Here is a 23,573-nt window from a genome sequence, read left to right as displayed (position 1 = left end):
GAACTCAGTAATTAGAGAATGATTTTTAAGTGAAACACATAATTAGAAAACATGGTTATTCAATCTCATGAAACTCCTTAATTCATTTTAACTGAGTTTACACATTGTAAGAAAATTATATTATTTATTACCTTGTCATTTTAGATGCTAAATCTTAATATTTGTTTTTCCTTCTACCAGATTATGGAAAGAATCATGGATCTACCTACTTTACTGAGACATGCATTCAGGGAAATGTTTTCTGTTGGGGGTCTTTTCTGGATGTTCCGCATTAGGATAATACTTTGTTTGATGGGAGCTTTTTTCTATCTAATATCACCTCTAGATTTTGTACCTGAAGCCTTGTTTGGAATTCTAGGCTTTCTAGATGATTTCTTTGTCATCTTCTTGTTGCTTATATACATCTCTATTATGTATCGAGAAGTAATAACCCAAAGACTAACGAGATGAAAAATTTTAAAAAACAGAGTTTACTAGAATTTGAGCTAATGTACAAACAAAAGGACCTAAGGCAGTGTAAATCATCCAAATACTATCTTACAAGTTTTAAAACCATTGTATGACAAACATTTGATTATCATTTGACAAATGCTTAGCAATATATAACTGGAATTTTTACATGTTGCAGGTTCTAATGTTGAGATCTTAATTATGGTCTATAGTTGTTATCTTGATACTATGTTGTCTATAAAGTCTCTGGGAAAATATGGAATTAGATTTTAAAAAGGTGGGGGGAGATACTTGATATCTTTTTTCCCAAAATTACTTATGTTAATTGGATATACAGTACAATTTGTCAAATGTACAATCTATCTAATTTATCCTCCTCAGTGGGTACTCATACAATAATATGTAGCTATGAAACTAAATATTTTGTTACAATAAAATATCCTACAATAGTGGAGGAAAGTCAGCATTTCTTTTAGTGCAAGCTTTGTGCATTTAGACCAGTTCCGCTTTTCCATTCTGATTTAATTCTTTGTTATCAGCTAAAACTGAAAGAAACTTGAACTTTATAATTTCCCATATTTTGGTTTATGGAACATTTTTTAATCAATAGAAGAATTAACAAGATGAGAAATATTTGTTTCTAGTCGGCACACTTGATGGTCACAGAACATTTAAACAAGAGTTTGGTCATTTTTAGGAATAAATATAAAGATAACTTGTAAAGGGAAAATTACTTTAGGAACCAGATGATCCTGAAAACACATAGTTTTATTCATTTCTCAGGAAACTGGATCTTCTTGTCTATTAGCATCAAAGACCTTAGGAAAGTACTAGGAACATACTAACCATCTTTGGTTAGCTCTAGCAACAGAATGGAAAAACTTAGTTGTCTGCTGTCAGAAACTTTTATAATGCTGTCACCTACATAGCAGCATATAGCCCAGATTCACCATCTCTTGTGCAGAATTAGCAAATATGAAGTGACTGGATAGGGAAGTTCTCTTATTTTTTTCTTTCTTTCTGATAGCTATGGCATGAGTATCTAATCCTCTTGTCTGCAGTTTTGTTTGATAAGAGTCATACCACAAAGTATTACAAGATCCTTACTTCAGCTCTCATCATTCATAACCTGATGTCAGTTGATGATCAGGAGTGAGTGTTACCTTTGTCATGTGCAGTCACTAATATTATCCTTTAATTTTAGTAAGTATGTGTATGCATAGGGAGATAAAAACCTGTCACATTCTCCCAAGTTAATCAGATTAGCCATTAAATGATAAGATTCTGAATGAAATTTCAATTTGTGTTTTCTAATTAATTTGGACCCTAGGACAAAGCTGTTGCTTGTCACAGAAGTAGTACTCAGACATAGCACATGATTAAAGCAATTTCTCACACTTTCATTTTATCCTTAGGGAAATTTTATGAGAAAGGCAGGGTATCACCTTACTTTAAAAAGAGAAAATCCCATGCTATTGACTGACGTTACAATTTTGCCTGAAGTTTTGCAGCAAATAAGTGAATGAATTGGTCGATATTTAGACATGAAGACTATTTTGAAGAGGAGAAATCAGGAGAAAAACAGGATCCTTTGGAAGTCTTTCATAATATATTAATTCTTCACTGAAGTGAGATAAGTGCTCCCAAGAGGAAAGGTCTAAAAAGATGACACATCAAAGACTTCATGAAAATTCTATATTTCCAAATCAAATGTCCAAGAAAGTAGCAATATATCATAGAAGAACATTTCAGCTCAATCACCAACTTGGGAAGCTAATGAGTAGGAGTGTGTTATATCAGACTGGAAATGCATTTCCTACCTATTATAAATTTGGTATGGGGCATTAGCAGTGTCATCTTATGAAAGGATTTTACTTTCTGTGCATGTGTTTTGTTTCCAAGTGTCAAATTTCTGGTTACAATAATTTTATTGTAATATTTGGAATTATTACTTTCTTGGTAGAGATGTACTATACCAAATTTTTCTACATACAAAAACACCGTATGATCTGAAGTCATTATTAAACTGAAAAGGGAACATGCTGACATTTTTCGACCCGTTTATTATGTCATTTTTACCGATCATAGATGACAAAAGCAGAAGGGATCCAAGAGAGTATTTAAAGCAAGTAGACGTAATCAGTGTTTTAAACATTGTAGTAATACTTCTGTGATTCACAGTTAGATCAAATAAATCAAAGCAACAGTTTAAAAATAAAAATATTTTTAAACAATATTATAACTCACAAAAACAGATGGTCCAACCCCAGGAGCAGATCACATCTTGGGCAGCTCTGTGGGGAATAAGGGGAAACAACTGTTCTAACAGCCCACTAGAATAGTGGTTTCAATTCATACAGTTCTCAGTGTTTGAGAGGAACAAGGGCAGAAAGGACTTGTACTGATCCCTTGTGACTATGCAGATACCTACCTCACAGAGTTGGTATAGAGTATTGGTGGTTTGGTTAAAACTTCGTGATTTTAGAGTTTGTCAAGTGTTTTATTGTTTTGAATAAAAGCAGCATATCTAAAATTGTTTAAAAGGTGTACTCTTTCCATTTCTTTAACACCATCTGCTTTAAAACTTAACTCTTTTAAGCATTGATTATAATGGTTGCTATGGCTTTCTAAAAATATTTTCCATATATATTAGATCCCATACATCACTGTGCACATTTTATTTTTGTACATAAACATTTTTCTGTGGGGTTATGTCCAAAACAATGTGTAGTGTTACAGCAGCAATTTTTTTCTTTTCAGTACAGACTTTAGAACTTAACACCTGTCTTAAGAAGCAACTCAACTTTTTATGTATGAAATACAAAAAGGGAAAATTCTCCCCCTTCATAAATTTAACTTCTTTTGAACTAACAATAACTTTTCATCTTTACAGTGCAATGTTTCAGTACAATTATACATTGTGTAATCAATTCAGTATCTTTAGGTTATATATATATCTGAAACATTTAACGTCTCTTTGCAACATTCAAACTCCTCCCCTAGCTACTTTGAATTATATAATAAAAATATTAAGTGATAATCCTATGTAATGGAATAATCTCTCCCCATCAGCTCCCCACACTTAGCTGTGGATAACCACTCTGTGATGGCTTCATGTCTACAACACCACCACTCCCAAACAAATAAGGGGTGTCATCTTCATCCACCCGTGTCTTGTGACATGACTATGTCCTATCTCTAGTGGACATCTAACATCTCATCACATTTTGAATTAATTTTATTTATAGATGTTTTTAAATTGAAAAAGTAAAAAGGTATTTTTTTAATACTTTATCTAGGCAATCTATTAATTCTGGGCAAAAATGGAGTATAGATTTAAATAAACCTATATGCTGATTTTCCTATACACTGACTACCCACCTCCATTTCTTTTCATTGTATATTTAAGTCATATATTCAATAACTGAAATTTTCTGAGTCTATGCCTTCATGTCTACAACACCACCACTCCCACCACCATCACTACTAAATGTACTCTAGGCTCTCTATTTTGCTAAATAGCAACTCATAAACCTGGACTTGGAGAAACAAGAGGAACTTAAGGGTTTTAGGCCCTTAACAATCTCCCAGGATCAGGCCAATAGATTTAAGAGCTACTAACAGGAGGTAGTACTCTCAAAAGATATCCTTAAGCTTTTGTTACTGTCAGAATACTCTAATGGCATCAGTATTTGTTGTAAGCATTCAGTCCTTGACTGTAAACAAATAAGGGGTGTCATCTTCATCCACCCGTGTCTTGTGACATGACTATGTCCTAGAATGATACATGAGAAGAGTAAGTGCTCCATTAGAAAACACAGTATGTTCAGTCAAGATCCTTCCTAGTGTTGACTCTATTCTCTAGGCCTCTTGAGAAAATATGTGATGGAAGAGAGTTAAGGGCTAAGGATATTTCAAAGTCATTGATACTGATATCAGTTTAAATTTCAACTAGTTTTTAAAAAAATTAAAGAAAAATTATAAAAAAATACTTAGATTAAAATAGCAAAACTTTGATAATTCTTATGTGAAACAGTATTTTTATCTACCCAAATATTATACTAATCTTTGTTTTACTAATCTTCCAACATTAGAGCTGTAAGGGTTTTTACAAACTAGCTTCCCCTCCCCCCTTTTTAAAATATTTTTTAAGTTGTCAATGGATCTTTTATTTATTTATATGTGGCACTGAGGAGTGAACCCATGGCTTCACACATGCCAGGCAAGTGCACTACCACTGAGCCACAACTGGCTAGCTTTTTCTAGTGTTCTCTTTTGAAAATCAGGTGAATACTATGAATAGCTCACCAGAAAAACCTGGTGTATGAGGATGGCCTGCCACAGGTGCAAGGTACCCAAAGAAAAAGGCAAGACATATACAGCCTGCACGTAGCACAATTAGTGATCTAGGGGCAAAGGCATGTCTTTGGTGGCAGCAGTAGACAGATCCCTGCACCCCAAGGAAGGAAAAAGGAATGTACTTGGGCTATTAAAAACTATTAACAGGGGCTGGGAATGTGGCTCAAGCGGTAGCGCGCTCGCCTGGCATGCACGCGGCCCGGGTTCGATCCTCAGCACCACATACCAACAAAGATGTCCGCCGAGAACTAAAAATAAATATTAAAAATTCTCTCTCTCTCTCTCTCTCTCTCTCTCTCCTCTCTCACTCTCTCTTAAAAAAAAAAAAACTATTAACATATTAAGTGTTGGTAAGAAACAAATTGGGGGCTGGAGCTTTAGCTCAGTGGCAGAGTGCTTGGGTGAGGCACTGGGTTTGATCCTCAGCACCACATAAAATAAATAAAATAAAGCCATGCTGTCCACACCCAACTACAAAAAAATAAAATAAAAAATAAAAACAAACAGTTTGGGCATCAGTAGCCAGTACAAAACACTAGGCTAAATATCTCAACAACTATCATATAGGGTTTGAACCGTGTGCAGGGTCATCTGAAAGCAAAATGACAGTTATGATCAAGATAGCTGACATGTCAAGCTAGATCCTCAAACATATGTATAATTTTGCATTAATTTTCAGGGGTTTCAAGGCCTGACTATTCATGGATTCCAGATTTAAACTTCCTCATTTAGTACCACAATCTTTTTCTACAGATGGAAAAAAGAGGCACAGAGAGCCTGAATGCTGTATCAAAAACACCATAGAGTGGATGGTTTAGTGCAATGTCAGGGTACCAGCATGGTTGGATTCTGGTGAGGGCCCACTTCTTGTTGTATCCTCACATGACATAGAGGGACCGCCTCATTCATGAGGTCTCCACCCTCATTACCCACATACCTCTGAGGGTCATGTCGCAAGCCTAGACTGACATTGCTTTTCTGATCTGTCCTTTTTGATCACTCTGCCTATGATCCCCACATAGCACCTGAGATGGGTGTGGCTTTCCAAGATGTCAGTCTGCTAAACAGAAGACATCACTAAGCAACCCCGTGCAATCCAATCCCTTGCCTTATTTGGGTTGAACTTTCTTGAATGTCTTCCCCACAAATAAATAGGAGAGTTTCAAGCATGCTTTTCTCTTTTGCCTGCCTCTCTTGCCTCCTTTGTGGGAGCTGGGGTCAAGAAGCCACACTGAATCCCAAAAAAGGTATTTTCTGTCTCTGTGTAGTTATTTAGTAGCCAGCCCAATTCATGTGGAGTGATCCCAACTGATTCATTCACGTGTTGCAGCAGACCTCACCTCTAAATGTCACCATATTGGGGATTAGGCTTCAACATGTGAATTTTGGGGGAACACATTCAGTCCATAGCAGTTGGATAGAAATTACTTTCCTTCAGCTGGGTGTGGTGGCACATTGCTGGGGACGCTGAGGCAGGAGGATCACAAGTTCAGAGTCTTCAGCAACTTAGCGAGACCCTGTCTCAAAAAAATATAATTTTTTTTCTTCAGATAGAACTTATCTATAATAAATGTGAAAAAAAACTTAGCCTTTTAATATCATGGGTTCTCTTTTTTCCTAAAAGGCATTCTATTAGTAAATGAATTCAGCTCTTGGCCTTTTAAGACAAAAAACATAAGAATTCTAACTAGCTTTCTTTAGTTTATTCCTAATTAGTTTCTTCCCCTTAAATGGCAATGATATATAAAGCTAAGACATATGTTCATATCTGATATTTATTGAAGGATCAAATGAATGTATAAACAAATTTTGCATATTTTACACAGTCCTTTAATAAGCTGTTTTATTTTATTTTTTTTTAATATTTATTTATTTTTTAGTTCTCGGCGGACACAACATCTTTGTTGGTATGTGGTGCTGAGGATCAAACCCGGGCCGCACGCATGCCAGGCGAGCGCGCTACCGCTTGAGCCAAGTCCCCAGCCCAAGCTGTTTTATTAAGAATAACAAATTCCAAAAAATGTTTAAATCATGAGGGTCAATGATGAATTAGTTAACAAGCTATCTGACCATCTTCATTGCCTCTTTCCCCAGAAGTAACCTTTCCTGACTCTAGTTTTATCCACATATTTTTTTTCTTGTGTGTTAGCTTCAACATTATATATGTAAGAATCACTCACATTGTTGTGGGCTGAAGCTTATTTTGATTGTTGTACAGTATTCCATGTGGGCCGTCCTACAATTTATTCATTCCAATGTTAATGGACATTTGGTCTGTTTCCACCAACTTATTTAAAAGGCAGGACAATCATCTTAATAAGTAAAAATGCCTCCCCACTGTACCCCTTGAGTACTAAGAAGTTATAAGAAACAGGTATTTGATCTATGTTTTATTAAAAAAAAATCAATATTCAGTTCAATTCAACAAATATTTCTAAAATTATATACAATTCAAGATATCCATAAATTCACCTTACTTTAGAATTATCCTCAAAAGAATAAAACTGTATTTAATTTTCAAGTTATGGATAGATAGAAGATAGAAAATAAGAATAGAGAATGAAGAAAACTTGACTGAGGGAAATACAATCAAACAGTAACCAAATTGTTTTGTTTCACTCTAGACTAATCACAAAACTCATCCTCCACACTGGCTGTGGTCCTTGTGCCCTTTTCAGTGGCAGGCACTCTCAACTTCTACAACTGCCTGTTACTTTCTCTTCTGATATTCCCCAGGCCTACAACACCCACAGCCAATTACTCAGTTTCTTAAATCATTCCTCCCCAAGTTCTGTATTTTTTCCCATTAAAAATCCATTTGCAACTCAAAAGAATTGCTTTTGCATCACCATCCATCCATCTATCTTAAAGCTCAAGCCAAATGCTCAAACTAGAAACTCAAGATCATCACCCTTGATATCTTGATTCCTCTCTTCCTAACTCTGATAACCATCAATAGGCAAGCATTTCTGACACGTACAAATATCTCAAATCCCACCACTATATCTCCTTTGCCTTGATGCAAGTTACTACCATCTCTTGCTCACCTGCAACAACCTCTTAGTTGGTCAGCTCACTCATACTGTTGTCCCTAACTCTTCTCACAATGGACAGAGTAACTTCTTTTTTTTTTTTTTTTTTTCTTTTTGGTACTTGGGATTGAAGTCTGGGGCACTCAACTACTGAGCCACATCCCCAGCCCTATTTTGTATTTTATTTAGAGACAGGGTCTCACTGAGTTGCTTAGCGCCTCGCCATTGCTGAGGCTGGCTTGAACTCACTATCTTCCTGTCTCTTCCTCCAAGCTGGAGCCACTGGGATTACAGGCATGTGCCACTGCTTAGCCAGAGTGACCTTTTTTTAAAAAATGCTTATTAAATCACATGTTTCCTCTGCCTAAAAATAATTTAGTGGTTTCCCATTGCACTTAATATCCAAACAAATAACCTTACTTTATCCCATCCTACCCCCTGGCCTTACCACCACAGCCTCTCTATTTGGTTCCCAGTAAACAGAACTCTTGACTGTCAGTACTACCAGAACCAAATCAGGGTCTCAGCACACACTTCCTAAGCCTAGAATGCTCCCTCTATCCTCCTCACCTTCATGCTTTTACTCATTTCATCCTCTGGTTCTCAGGTTAAATGTCCCTCCTCACTCAGATTACCCTAGTTAAAGTAGGTAGTGACTCTCATCACCCCTCTCATCACCACCTATTCATTCTTAAAACATTCTGATGTATTCAAACATCCTAACACAATGTTATTTTATTTACATTTTTGTTGTGTCTTCTCACTAGAATATAAGCTCTATGAACATGGGGACTATGATAGCTTTCCTCACTAATACATTCCCAGACATAGCATAATGCCTATATCATAGTAGGTGCTCAATAAATAAGGATTAATAAATAAAAGAAAAACCACGAAGAGACAAGGAAACACTACTCCTTTACTGCTACCACTCACATCTAAGCCACCATCATCTCTCACCTATGTTACCACAAATGTCAGTCTTCCAGCCTCTAAGTTGCTCCCCTCCTATCTACATGAATATAGCAGAATGATCTTCTCCCTGTTCAAAAGTTTACCTTGGGTCTAGGTGTATAGCTCAATAGTATAAGTGCCAGCTTAGCCTGTATAGGATCCTTTCCTCAATTCCCAAACCCACCAAAAAAAGAAAAAAATAAGATAAAGCCTATTTTCCTCAGAGAAAAGTTCAAAATCCTTGCACCAGCCTATAAGGCCCTACATGCTTCTGTCCCCTTTCCTCTTCCATAATTTTATCTATTATTTGTTCCCTCATCTCAGCTCTACTCCAGATACACAAACCCCTTCTGTTCTTTGAACAAGCCAAGAACACTGAGCCTCAGGAGCTTTTCCTTACCCATTCCCTTGGACTGCAAGGTACTTTCCAACCGATATCCTCCTAGCTAACTCACACCAGTTTCAAATCTTTGCTCAACAGTCACTTCCTTATTAGGCCTGTCTTTTCCATGTATTTGAAGTTGCAGCCCTCTCAGCCCAACCCCACACCTTTCACATTGTAACATATTATGTGGTCACATGTTTCCCCTTACTCCATGTAGACTATTAGCTCCATAGGGCAAAAATCATTGTCCTATTACTTATATATTCCAAGCTCCTAGAACTGTGCGTAAAACACAGATGTTCAAATTTATTAATTAACTGATGAAGAATTTCAGTGAACTCAAGTTAAAGTTTCAGATCATCATCTATTATCACATTCTGTTATTTCTTGCACAGTGGATCACTATGCAATAAGATTACCACCTGTCTCAATACTTTAGGAAATGATAGCAATAAAAACTATTATTCTAGCATTATGGCTTAAAAAACTATTAAAGATACACAGCTTAATTTAGATACATTTGATTAAACATTGTTTTCAGAATAATTTAAGGCAGACACTACAAACTCTTGGGGTTACAGGCTGGGTTAGACACAATACCTATTCTCAACAGCATCTCAGTTCTGATGAGGAAGACAACATAAACATTAAAATGTGGTTCCAAAGTGTTTACAGAAGTTAATACAAGATTTCACTGGAATAAGAGAAATTCGTTAGTTGGAGAGGGCAGGAAGAGAGGATAAAGAAAGTTTGTTGGAGCAGATAACACTTGGGCCATATCTTAAAAGTGATCATGGAAAGGCATTTCTGACCAAGTAAAAGAGCCTATTTTAAAGAAGTCACAAAAGATAAAACATAAAGCTATATATAAGAGTGTTTAAAGGGCTGGGGATGTGGCTCAAGCGGTAGCGCGCTCGCCTGGCATGCGTGCGACCCGGGTTCGATCCTCAGCACCACATACCAACAAAGATGTTGTGTCCCCCAAGAACTAAAAAATAAATATTAAAAATTCTCTCTCTCTCTCTTTAAAAAAAAAAAGTGCACAGGGGAGAAGGGCAGATAGATACTTCATACATATTATTTAAAAAAAAAAAGAGTGTTTAAAGACAAGTAGAGGGAGGTGGCAGTAAAGTACTTGCTCCTAAAGGGGTGTACAGCTTACCATAAATAGTATGGATTTTATTCAGAAGAAAAGTGAAAGGGCTCACAGATTTGAAATTAGTGTGAGTTAGCTAGGAGGATATCTGGGGAAAGCACCTTGCAGTCCAAGGGAATGGATAAGGAAAAGCTCTGAAGGATACATGTACAGGCGTGATAATTAAGTTTCTATGGATGATATATTGATGAGAGGCAAAGCTGGACATCAGGACAATCAAAGGGTGGCAGCAAGGTAAATAACAGAAAGGGCTGGTCAGGAATACCATGAGAGATGGAAAGAGATTTAAGAGATTCATTTTGAATTTTACAAAATCAACCTAGTCCTCAGAGGTTGGGGTGATGGGAGAGGCACATCCTAGATGATTCCAAAGTTTCTGATTTAGGCAGCTAAACAAATAACTCAACAGACATAATTCAGAAGGGAGATATACGTAGGAAATTTTAAAAAAAAAATCTAGGAAATCATGGCATTTCACTGAATTTAAGGAGGAAGGTATTTAGAATTTGAAAGGACCAGAAGATGGAATCCTAAGGGAAACATTAACATTTAAGAGAGATGAAAAGTGTATTACAAGAGCCATTTAACAGTCCGTTTTCCAGACTTAGATCTACATAAAAGAGAGAAAGAAGGAACCAGGAGGTGAAACCTCTATGTGAAATAGCTCCAGCAGCTTGTAATTTCCATCAGAACACAAGGAGATCACAGCACAGAATGGCCAGCAAAGAGCGTTTCTGCCTCGGGAGCTGAGAAGATACAGCATGTGTAGGTCCTCTTTCACTGCTACAAATCGGTCACCTGGGCTCTCACAGAGCGCTGTGTTGCCTGAACACACAGGGAATGGGATAAAGATCAGCAGTCTGGGAAAGGGGTCTGAAAAGTTTTACAAATCAATAGTCTCCCACTCACTTTTTAAAGAAATGGGTGTTTTACACGTGTTTTCTGTAGCCCACCAGATACAACAGGCCGTACTTGATCTCCACTGTAAGCCGCCTCAATAAAAGGATAAATTAACCCACCACCCAAGGCGGAAGTCGGAACGGGACACCGCCCATTTCCCGCCTCCTTCCCCCACAAATCCCTCCCTCCCTGCGAAAGCTCTGAAGCCCCGCCCACTTCCGTAACGCAGCACAGGCCGCAGGTCACGCCGGGCCTCAGCCAATGTTCTGCCTCCCAGGAAACGTTACCTCTGACCGCTGGGCTAATCAGAGACAGTGGGACGAACTCCTCGCGAGAGGTGAGGTTGAAGCTGCCTCCGCCATCTTGGAGATGGGAGACGGGCGATGGCTGTGGTCCTTCTGCTAATGCAAACAACAAAACGGGCACAGTAGTCGCCCCAGAGTGAGGTTTTCATCATTGTTAACTATTGACCAAAACTACAGAAGAAGCGAGAGTGTCAAAACCGAGCTCAGCGACACTGTGAGCCCTTTCACTTTTCTTCTGGGTCGGCTTAAGTGAAGTGACTGAGGACCGGAAGGATGGTGCAGTCCTGCTCCGCCTACGGCTGCAAGAACCGATATGATAAGGATAAACCTGTTTCTTTCCACAAGTATGGAACCAGAGCGTCTCGCGGAACGGTCCCAGCTGGGGTTGGGGGCGCGCGGCCGGTCGGGCTGGGGGCGGAGCTAGGCGCGTGTCCGCGCGAGACCTGACGAGAGGGGCGGGGGCGGGGCACGGGATTCCGGGCTACGGGCTCCGTAGGGGTCTCCCGGCCCTGTCGTGGTGGGCGTGCCTGAGTTGGGGATACTTTAGGAGACCACAGCAGCGCGCTCTAGGGTGTATTGCCGAGGCGGCCTTTTTCGCTCTCGGGAGGGTTCCTGGCTGCAAAGCTCTCACTTTCCTGGGCCTGGCGAGCTCGCTACCGGGAGCGATTTCTGCCGGCCGCTCAGGGCCTCGGGGCTTGGTCTTGCAAGAGTCGTGGAGCAGCCAGAATAACTCCCTAAGGCCCAAACTTCAAATAAAAACAAAAACCTTTAAAAACACCAAGAAGTCGCAATATTCTTATCTCCGCTGATTCGGAGGCTTGCATTATAGCAATTAATGATTGATTTTGGCCAGGATATCAGGATTTTTCTTTTTTTTACACAATTTCCAGGAATTACCCTTTAAGGGTCTCTTGGTTTTAAAGGAAGCCTCTGGTGCAGCCATGGAGTTGTTATCTTTCAGCACACAGTAATGATAATATAGACAATACTCAGGTGCCGTAATAGTAATAAAGGTCAATGTGAGCTACTACAGATCTGCTCCACAGCTTTCAGGGCTATTTTATCCTCTAGTTTCCGCAGCTAACCAGCTGTAGTGGAGAATATTCTCTTGAAAATAAGAAAAGAAAATTGCAAGATTGAAATTAACGGGCTGGGGATATAGCTCAGTGCTTGCCTAGCATGCACAAGGCCCTGGGTTCAATCCCCAACACCATTAAAAAAAAAAAAAAGATTGAAATTAACGATAATCAAGTAATGCACACAATGTTTTCAATCAGCCAAATTCAGTGTTTACAAATTTTATTATATTTCCATCATGATTTCTCTGCCAGAGTGCCTGACGATATAAAATAGCTAAGAAGTCAGATCCAATGGTAAATTATACAAGTGTTTCATAACCAAATAATACGAAAGCAGATTTTAAAATATTCTTTCAAAAATTTTTATGAGGAATTATTTATGTGTGATAGGGGGTTTGGATGCATATTTATATGTTTTATGTAACTTGAACTGCACCACAGGCAAATAAAACTGCATGGAGCATAAAGAGATCTTCGGAGTGTTTACTTTTCCCCATGGAGAAAGGGTTGGCCCATTATGACATTCAGTTCAGTATAACCTAATTGGTGTTTTTGTAATTTTTGAAAATGATATCCTTTCAGGATGTAGGAATGAATAGGTCCGGAGATGACAGGAATATGCATTTGGCTCTCCACCTTCCCATCCCTCATTTCTAATAACAGGTAGAAAAAAATCTAAAAGTATGGAAAATGGTTGAGAATAACATAACACTTATCAGAAATACTGTGTTCCTGTTAGATCTTTAAAAGATTAAGCCTGAGCACTGTAGTGCACATCTATAATCCCAACAACTCTAGAGCCTGAAGCAGGAGAATAGCAAGTTTGACAGCAACCTGAGCAATTTAGGGAGATCCTGTATTAAAATAAAATGGGTGGGGATATAGCTTAGAGGCCAAATGCTCCTGGGTTCAATTCCCAGTACAAAAAAAAAAGTTGAATGATTCAGAAGGGCTAACCTTAATGTAGAACAGTTTGGGGGCAAGTAGATGGGAAAGATCTTCATAGATTCTCACAGCTAAAATTGTAATCCTTGGGCCAGGAGGCCCTATGTATTGAATTTTACAAGTGATTGCTACCTTAGTTTGTACATCTGACCATCATTTCCAGCAGGGATTTTCAAAGAGCACCTCTTCTCCCAGCTTCTAAATAGTAGCAGAGAGAGAGCTTGCTGTGCCAAGAAAAGGAACTCTTGGATAGATTTGTTAGATCTTTGTGATTATAGCACAAATTTTAGCATACCTTAGTTGGAAGAGAAACTGAAATATATTTGAAACATCTTGTTTTGACTTTTTTTCCTAATCCTTCCAAATTCTATCTCCTTTTACTTGGGCCTAATGGACATATCCCAGTTGAGTTAGAGATAAATAAAATAAATAATTTCCTCTTTTTTTTTTATCATTATCTGCCCATAATTTGATTAGTTCACATTCAGCCTATTCATATTTTTCAGTCAGAGTGATTGTACTAGAACTAGAAATCTCTTTTCCCCTAGGACAGTAGATGTGTATATACCATTTTTGTTTTTATATGCACCACACAGAAATTTATTAGTAAAAAATATATAAGTACAGTTTCATTCTATAGGATATGTTTTACTTGAACCTTTTTTGTCTTTAATATAGAAAGTTAAACATTAATCAGTGAGATCAATATGTAAGTGGAGCTAATCTTTAATCAAGTACTCTTTAGTATGTCAAGACCAATGTAAGATAGTTCTTTACTAAGAAAAAAAGTTTGGGTGCCTTTATTTGTTTATTTTTAAAAAGGTTAGAGAACTGAATTATGTCTTCTTAGGTTTCCTCTTACTCGACCCAGTCTTTGTGAAAAATGGGAGGCAGCTGTCAGAAGAAAAAACTTTAAGCCCACCAAGTACAGCAGTATTTGTTCAGAACATTTTACTCCAGACTGCTTTAAGAGGGAGTGCAACAACAAGTTACTGAAAGAGAATGCTGTACCCACAATATTTCTTTGTACTGAGCCACATGACAAGGTAATATGTATTTCAAAATGTTGAGCTGTCTTGTATTTATAAAATTAATGTGTTTAATGTATTCATTGTGGAAAATTTGGAAAACTTAGGGAACAGTTAAAAAAACAGATGTAGCTAGAACCTATTGCTTGTAAATAACCACTCTTAACAGTGACATACTTTTTTAAAAATACAAAATGGAGTTTATTAAGTATCCTCACCCTAAGGAATTCAATCTAACTTTGTGACTTAAAGATCACTCTAGGGCCTGGGGTTGTGGCTTAGTGGTAGAGCATTTGCCTAGCATATGTGAGGCCCTGGGCACCACAAATAAATAAAATAAAGGTCCATTTACAACTAAAATAAATATATACATTAAAAAAATAGATCACTCTATGCCTCTACTTGTATGTTGATAAGTTTGGGGTTATCTTTCTCAGTGATGGTTTAGTTTTAAGTTATTATCTGTTGTCTGCATCCCACTTCAATTTTAAGTAGTAAAAATTGAAGCTCTGTTCTTATTTTGGAATGTTTTTGTACCACCGAGTCACAGAAGTCTAGTATTTCCAAAATTCCACAGTTTAACTCAATTAAGCTATTATTTTTAGTTACTAAATTCACATATGATCTGCATTTTTATTTTAGAAGGAAGATCTTCTGGAGCCACAAGAACACCTTCCCCCACCTCCTTTAACACCTCCCATTTCCCAGGTCGATGCTGCTATTGGGTTACTAATGCCTCCACTTCAAACCCCCGATAATCTCTCAGTTTTCTGTGACCACAACTATACTGTGGAGGATACAATGCACCAGAGGAAAAGGATTCATCAGCTAGAACAACAAGTTGAAAAGCTCAGGAAGAAGCTCAAGACTGCCCAGCAGCGATGCAGAAGACAAGAACGACAGCTTGAAAAACTAAAGGAGGTTGTACACTTCCAGAAAGAGAAAGATGATGTATCAGAAAGAGGCTATGTGATTCTACCAAATGACTTCTTTGAAATAGTTGAAGTACCAGCATAAAAAAAAAAAATGAAACGTGTATTGATTTTTAATGGGGCAAGACCACACATCCTCTTTTAGCTTATATAGGAGTTTCATTTGGGGAAAAAAGCACTTGATTACTTGTATAAAAACAATTCAGAATATTTTTTTAAAAAATAAATTAGATATATACTGTAAAATTGTAAATTTTTGTTTGTAATTTCAGAGTTTTTACATTAAAAAAAATATTTTAAAAGTTATTTAAAAAAGCCTTAGACTGCCATTGTAATAAGTTGGTTTCAAGATTGGAGATTTTGTTTGAATATTTATAGAAATAATGTAAAAATAAAAAGCACAGAGAGTGAGAACAGTGAAGTAAAGATAAGATGTAAGTTTCAATTTTAAAAATTAATGCTCTTTATTGAAAAAACTTAATTATATTTTAAATCAGAAGTATGGATTAGATCGTAGGGTATAACCTGTCTGTGTATTCGAACATTCACATCCGTAAAAGCAGAAGGTTCATTTATCTTTCTGAATCACTTGTCAAAGATAAATTGGCAAATCAATTGAAAAAGATTTGACTGTCTTCAGAACAGAAAATAAAGAATCATTCTGTATGTAATCAATAAATATAAAGGTGAGTTTTTAAAAAATGAACCCTTTCATTTTTCCCCAGCATTATAAAATCGAATATATTCTCAGGTAGAGAAACTCCCCCATTTTTTTTTTCTTTTTTTTTAATTTTGAGACAGAGTCTTACTACATTGCTTAGGGCCTTGCTACACTGCTGAGCCTGACTTTGAACTTGCAATCCTCCTGCCTCAGCCTACAGAGCTGCTGGGATTGCATACATGGGCTGCAGTGCCCAATTTTGGAAGAAACATTCTTTAACAACAAAGTAAGGCATTTGTTACCATTGAAGTAAAAATTGGGACCTGACCCTTGATGAAAGGATACCCAATTCCCTAACCGTAATTATATCTTCATCCAAATGTCTTACCAAATATGTTCTGTTGATAGTTTGATTTGTATAATGACATGGTACTCTTGTGTTTAACTAATTGATTTTGGTCCAGACTTCACATAAAAAATTAGTTTTTCACTTGTAACATGTTAGAAATTATATCCCACCTACTTAAATGAGTGATTTATGTTCAAAAGCAACCTAATATGTAATGTTTATTGTACTAAATGTTGAGACTTACTGCAGTTTCTGTTCAAACTGTGAGTTGTAGTCTAATTTTGTGAGAAATTTTACATATATTTGAAATGAAAACATGTTCTGAGTACAAAATATTGCTATAGAAATTATTTAGATTTAGAATAATTATTCCAACTAAAATTATCACTTTTATACTTAAAGGTACATTGAGATAGTTGAAGAGTAACAGAGTTTTTTTTAAAGACAATAGTAAGAGATAAAACAAGGATGTTAAAAAGTGTTTTTTATAGAACTGATTTTTATTGTTATTCACTGCCATGCTACCTATAGGTAGCAGTTTGATTCATGGAGATTTGATTCTTTGTGAACCAATATCTCAAAAATAGAAAATAATCTTTAGATTACTTACATAGTCTGATAACAATATTTAGGACTACAATGAATGAGAGCACGTTCATTGGTTTCTGGTGGAACGCAACCGTTTTTTAGAAGCTTCAAAGTCTTCAAATAGTTTGTTTTCATATTTCATCTCTAGCAATTCCTGGAAAACTGGGTAAATATTTTTTCAAAGTGTGTATCTTTAACCTAAATTGTCTTCTACATAAAAGACTGTGTGTGTGTGTGTGTGTGTGTGTGTGTGTGTGTGTGTGTGTGTGTGTGTGTTGTCCAAAACCAAGAATCTAGGTTAGATTATAAATGTGGTAATCATAATTATTTAGCGTTATTTAATTTGAAGCTGTTGTCTTTATGACAGATGTAAATCCCCATTTGTATCTGAGTAAGCAGCACATGTACCAACAGCTTGTATTTAAATGTTTGAAATGTACATGCTTATTTCTGAATTTGAGGTGGAACAATTTAACATCTTGTTGATTTTTCTTTTTTTTTGTTTTGTTTTGTTCCCCCCCCCATTCTGGGAATGAATTTAAATTTACCATTGCTGATTGCAATTTTGCAATTCTCCTACCATGTCCTCATATGTAGCTGGGATTACAGGAGTGTGCCATTGTGCCTGATTTGTTGAATGTTTTTAAAATTCATTTTATCTATTGTTTATAACATTTCCAAGAAAAGTAAAACATTTAGGCTAAAATAAGTCCTGTTCAAGTATAGTGGAACTCAGTCTGAAAAAAAGTAGGGAAAAAGTCAGTCTGAAATGGGGAGAAAAAAAATGCGAATTGCAGCGTATTCTGAAAGTTGAAATTTAAGTGCATATAGTAAAATACTAAAATATCCATTTGTGTGTGACAATTTGGAAGAAATAGCAAAAAACAATTATTTCTCAGAACTGCTGGGAGAACTGGAAAATCTCACAGGGCTTTAGAATCAAAGTAGTGTAGAAATTCTTGAAGACTCATCATCAAACCCTGTATGATTCCCTTTTATAACATCTTTGGTAAGTGGTGATCCTTTCTCTGTTCACTTTTAAGCAAATATTCTGCTTAAATTCTTTAAAATAGGGTTTCTAGATAAAAATAGAATCAGTTGCCACTTTAATTAAAGAATATTTCTTTATGGAACTATAAACTTTACTTTGACCTCCTACTTAGTTTGAACTGTCACATTCTAAAATTAAAGTCTTGAATTAAAAAAGAATTTTAAGTGTATACTGATCTTATACCTGTTGTGTGTTCTTAATAATTTTGCCATTGTGGTAAGAGCATAGCAGCAAACATTGAGTAGGCAAATAATGATACAAAATATATCTATAGGGGCTGGGGATGTGGCTCAAGCGGTAGCGCGCTCGCCTGGCATGCGTGCGGCCCGGGTTCGATCCTCAGCACCACATACCAACAAAGATGTTGTGTCCGCCAAATACTAAAAAATAAATATTAAAAAATTCTCTCTCTCTCCTCTCTCACTCTAAAAAAAAAAATATATCTATAAAAATTATATATCAATTGTTTTTTATGTTATACAACTATCTACGCATATCTTTTTTTTTTTTGTAGTTGTAGATGGACAATATGCCTTTATTTTATTTATTTTTATGTGGTGCTAAGGATGGAACTGAGTGCCTCACAAGTGGGAGGCAAGTGCTCTGCCACTGAGCTATAGCCCCAGCCCTGAGTATATCTTTTAAAACTTCACTCAACATGTTTTTAAATTTTATCTGTTTATTCATGGAAACAGCTCATTTATTTTCATTGTTGATGTTAATTCATAAAGAAGCCTTACTATTAAAAAAGAAAGAAAGAAAGAGGCCAGGCATCATGGTACATGCCTATATTGTGGCGACTTGGGAAGCTGAGGCAAGAGAATGAGAAGATGGCCAGTTTGAGGCCAGCCTCAGTAACTTAAGGCCCTAAGGAACTTAACAAGACCTTCAAGACCTTGTCTCCAATAAAAAATAAACAGGGCTGGGGATGTGGCTCAGTGGTTAAGAAATCCTGGGTTTAATCCTCAATATCTTATTTAAAAAAAAAAAAAAAACTATAAGGAGGTAAAAATGTGAGGGGAAAAAAATGAAAATTCTAGAGTTGTTATTAACCAGAATAAAACATTCATTAGTGGAATGCAACACTAGTTTGAACTGATAGAAGAAAAATCGGAAAACTTGAAGGTAGAGATTATGCCATCTGAAGAGTAGAGATGAAAAAAAGAGAAATGAACAAAGCCTCAGAAATGTGTAGCATTGTTAAACACACCAACATATGAGTAAGTGGAGTACCAAAAGAAGAAAGAGGCTGGGGGCGGGGAGAGAGGAAGGAGCAGAAGAAAATTTAAGAAATAATCATTCCCAAGTTTGATGAAATACACATACACAAAGCACACAAGAAACTTAATGAATACCAAACAAGATAAATTCAGAGATCCACGGCCAGACATGTAATAAAAATGTTTAAAAAAAAATTTTTTTTTTGAAAGCAGTAGGAGAAGAGTGAAGTTGTATACCTGAGAACTACAACAAGATTAATGTTGTGGCTTATTAGGAAAAAAAAAAAAAAATTAGACCAGAAAGCAGTCAAATGACAGAGTGCTAAAGGAAAAACTTTTTGTCAAATTTATCTGTAGCAAAACTCTCAAAAGTGAAAGTAAACCAGATGCACCGATATACTCCTGTAATCCCAGCCACTTGGGAGACTGAAGCAGGAGGATCATAAATTCAAAGTCAGTCTCTGCAATTCAGCTAGACATCTCAAAATTAAAAAGGAGGGGCTGAGGTTCAGTGGTAGAGCACTTGCCTAGCCCATGTGAGGCACTCGGTTCAATCCTCAGAAGCACATAAAAAGTAAAAAAAATATATATATATATAAATTTTTTTTTACTAAAAACATTTTTAAAAAATGAAAAAGAGAATGTAACTCAGAGTAAACCTGGGTTCCATCCCCAGCTCTTTACAGAGGATGAAAGAAAAGGGGTGTGGGGCGGGGGGCAGATTCTGGGGAAATGGCAGGATCATAGGAAATACCAGGAAAATATCACCACACAGACAAAAATAGTTGTCATCATCTATGTGTTGAAACTGTTTTGGAACTCTAGTCTTTTGAATGCTTGAAACCAAGAGAAGGCTTGAATGGCACATTACAGGGTCAACTTCAGTTGAATTCAACTCTTAGCTCAGTGGCAACTTACAATTTTTCACACCCCTTCCCCCAGCCGTATGGCAGAAAGTGCAAAAGCTACAGGAGCAGTTTGTAAATGACTTATGAAAATCAAGTCAAATAAGAACCCTGCCCTCCAAGTACCAGGCTTCTGTGTCTAATTATTACTGTTGCTTCTAATCACGGAGGTGCAAGTGCACTGGGGCAGCCATTGTTGCTGTTAGCACTCAGCTTTTTATTCAGAAATGGAGTTTCATGCAGAAACAGGATGACACCTCTGATGGGTCCACTTTCCTAGTGGAAAAAAGCCACTGGCCAAAGGGAGAGTCTGGACTTATGCTGGTTATACTGAGAGATGACTTGCGTGTGTGGGAATCCACCCATGAAAAGAGCGAGGACTTTTTCAGCATTGAAGCCCATGAGGGGGTAGAATCCGTTATTTGGGAACTTATAGTGGCACTCCTGCTATTAAAACTGCCTGATACGAGTGAACTTCCTCTCAGCTCTGCCCAAAAAGATCTTCTGAAGCACTCGAGATGGGCGTGACCCATTAGAAACCGATGGCCTACCTGCCCCCACCTGTATCCTGTTTAGGTGAAGAACTTTCATTTAATCTATTCTGATATAAATAAAGCAAGCTTGCGGTCTCCCTTCTTGGTCAGAACTGTACCCATCTGGTCAGGCTGGCCGGTCGCTGCCCCCATTCTGAAACTGTATTTCTGTGTCCTATTTCTGTAGTACTTTTGTTCATAGCTTTTATTTCTCAGCTGGCGCATCCGTCCAGAGAACCCTCTCTCTTGCCCATGCAGGATGTGAGCGAGAAGCTTGTCAGTTTGGGCACTCAGTAATTTGGGTTCTGTTTTATTAATGAATGAATGTGTCAGTTTGAGCACTCAGGACTTTGGGTTTTTTGTTTTGACTGGGCAGTGGAGGAGTTGGGGTCAGCAGTCAGTATCTGGGACCTGTTTTTACTGGGCAAGGTATAGTGTTGGGGGTCTGCCGCCAGCAACTGGAAATAATTTGTTCTGGAAGAGATCAATGCTTAAGTCTCTTCTCAGAGACTGTCATTCTAGGTATGAAGGACTCCTTCTCCCCAGGGCTTTTTTTTGTCACCGGGAAGGAATGGAGTTTCATGCAGGAAAGGATCAATACTATCAATGTGTGGCTTTCTTTTTCACTTCCTTTTCCCAGTCTGCACTATTTGGGGGTTTTTCATTTTCCTTATCTGACAGTTGCACCCCCCACACACACACACACAGATGCAAACCCCTCCCCTATGGAAGGGAGGTCCAGAAATTAAAGATTTGGCACCTCCCCGCTCCCACTTTTTTTTTTAACCCCTCTTGGGAGCCAGGCATTAAAGTTAGGACATTCAAAAACAACTTCACATAGGGGGAAATTATAAAGTCAATGTGCCTACCCAGGGGAAAGTGCAGTCTACACCTCAGGCTGATTCCAAGCACAGAGACAATTCATAACAAAACCAGGGCTGGGGATGTGGCTCAAGTGGTAGCGTGCTCTCCTGGCATGCATGCAGCCCGGGTTCGATCCTCAGCACCACATACAAACAAAGATGTGTCCGACAAAAACTAAAATAAATATATATATATATATTAAAAAAAAAAAAAAGAGAGAGCCGTCACGGTGGCCCATGCTGTAATCCCAGCGACTTGGAAGGCTGAGGCAGGAGGATCTCAAGTTCAAAGCTAGACTTAGCAACTCACTGAGACTCTGTCTCTAAATAAAATACAAACAAGGGCTGAGGATATGGCTCAGTATTTAAGTACTCCTGGGTTCAATCCCTGGTACAAAAAACAAAACTAGTAAAGCCTAGGGTGGTGGGAAATGGAAGCCAAAGCATTGATTCTTCCCCAAATAATTCCTTTCTCAGTGACAGTATAATGGAAAGAGATCATCATTGAACGCTGATCCCCAAACCCTCCATTCTTCTCCAAGTAAAAATATTGCCCAGTAAAAAAAAAAAAAAAAAAAAAAAATTCAAATTCTCACCAGCCTGTTTCCCTGAGTGCCCAAACTGACATGCGCTGTTAATAAAACTCAGGGGCAGAGCACTCCCCTAGCATGGTGAGGTACTGGGTTTGATCCTTAGCACCCCATAAAAATAAAACAAATGAAATCAAGACATGCTATCCATCTACAACAATAGATAGATAGAAAGTTACCTCTTAGTGTAACCTATATAAGCACAGACTCCCACTTTGGCCAATGGTTCACTTTCCATCAGGAAAGTGGGTCCATGAGAAGCATGACACCACTGCTGAATAAAGGCTTTGCTGATCCTTGAAGTCTGCACCCAGCTCAATCATTTGTGCTAACATTTTCCATTAAACAAGGGCATTATAACAACCACCTTAAAGATAATTGCAAGTTGAAGTGTAAAGGCAGGTCACCTCATGCTTTCAATATAACCCTCACTGTTCTGCCACTGAGGCTTATTTTTATTTTTTTTAAAGTCAATTTTGATTTGATTTCTGATATTTCAATTTAGTTCTGATGACAAATAAATAAATTTTTAATATTTTTAAGGGAGAAAAATAAGAAAATGTTACTTATATTGGAGCTTGGTTTATCTCCACTTTTGTCATTATGAAATCTACATATGTTATGCTCAAGTTCCTCAAGTTCGGGACCCCCAAAGACTACCAGAGACCAAGATCAATGTAAGCGGCAAAGAGGTGTTTATTGAGAGCTAGCTCGGTCCTCTGCTCACACACAGCAACTGGTGATGCTGAGAGGCCCTCAGGCCCAGGGTTTGCAGCACTTTTATACAGTCTTTGGGGAAGGTAGGCACTTCACATACATCATAGTGTAAAGGTAAAATTTCTAAGCTGACTCTAAGCTGCAAGAGTCTGAGTTAAAGTGTAAAAGACTGGAGATTGTAAGGTTTCTAAATTGAAAGGCTTGGGCTAAAAATAATAATAATAGGCCAGGTATTGTTAAAATTCCTCTGCTACCCCCGGAACCTGTAATCTCTGTAGCTGTTAGAACAATACCTGAACTGCCCAGTAAATATTTCCATTGATTCCCTGGTTGTTTATTAGCTAAGGGCTCCAAATAGCTCAGACGTAAGCATCCAGGCCACAAAACCAATCAGTTTAAATGTGTACCCCGCTCAGGGGTGACCAATCGCCCCTGCCCAGACTGTTCCCGCCAATAAATGTACTAATCATGGCTCAGGGTTGTTGTTCATTTTTCCCGGGCCTCAAGATGATTTGTTCTGATGTATGCAAAGCCCCCCACCCTCTCCAAAAAGTGTACTTAAACTCTGCTT

At 37.5% G+C, this 23,573-nt stretch overlaps 3 protein-coding genes across 6 annotated transcripts in view; 2 read left to right on the top strand and 1 right to left on the bottom strand.

Moving 5' to 3' along the window:
• Positions 1–2,993, top strand: part of Rnf170 (ring finger protein 170) — a 38,922-nt gene extending 35,929 nt beyond the window's left edge. For all 3 annotated transcript variants that reach the window (XM_040268287.2, XM_005342506.5, XM_040268285.2), the window contains exon 7: positions 181–2,993. In XM_040268287.2, coding sequence (XP_040124221.1) covers positions 181–450 — 270 coding nt within the window. In that variant the 3' untranslated portion in view covers positions 451–2,993. The remainder of the gene's footprint in view (positions 1–180) is intronic.
• The window catches only part of Hook3 (hook microtubule tethering protein 3), a 166,811-nt gene extending 155,155 nt beyond the window's left edge, over positions 1–11,656 (bottom strand). For both annotated transcript variants that reach the window (XM_078031291.1, XM_078031294.1), the window contains exon 1: positions 11,524–11,656. The gene's annotated coding sequence lies outside the window, so the exon portion shown is untranslated. The remainder of the gene's footprint in view (positions 1–11,523) is intronic.
• Positions 11,657–11,745: 89 nt separating this feature from the next.
• Thap1 (THAP domain containing 1) lies at positions 11,746–18,343 on the top strand. The gene is made up of 3 exons (XM_005342507.5): positions 11,746–11,885; positions 14,416–14,611; positions 15,236–18,343. The coding sequence occupies exons 1-3, from the start codon at positions 11,815–11,817 to the stop codon at positions 15,608–15,610; spliced, it is 642 nt and encodes a 213-aa protein (XP_005342564.1). The 5' UTR covers positions 11,746–11,814; the 3' UTR covers positions 15,611–18,343.
• Positions 18,344–23,573: the final 5,230 nt, after the last annotated feature.

Source organism: Ictidomys tridecemlineatus, chromosome 14, assembly GCF_052094955.1.
Source record: "Ictidomys tridecemlineatus isolate mIctTri1 chromosome 14, mIctTri1.hap1, whole genome shotgun sequence".
Classification (NCBI taxonomy): Eukaryota; Metazoa; Chordata; class Mammalia; order Rodentia; family Sciuridae; genus Ictidomys; species Ictidomys tridecemlineatus.
This window is presented reverse-complemented; position numbering and strand designations above follow the sequence as displayed.

Excerpts from the sequence above, each read along its gene's own strand:
- Thap1 (XM_005342507.5), top strand. The coding sequence starts at position 11,815 with ATGGTGCAGTCCTGCTCCGCCTACGGCTGCAAGAACCGATATGATAAG. Across the intron at positions 11,886-14,415 it reads AAACCTGTTTCTTTCCACAA|GTTTCCTCTTACTCGACCCA; the intron begins GTATGGAACCAG and ends ATGTCTTCTTAG. Across the intron at positions 14,612-15,235 it reads GTACTGAGCCACATGACAAG|AAGGAAGATCTTCTGGAGCC; the intron begins GTAATATGTATT and ends TTTTTATTTTAG.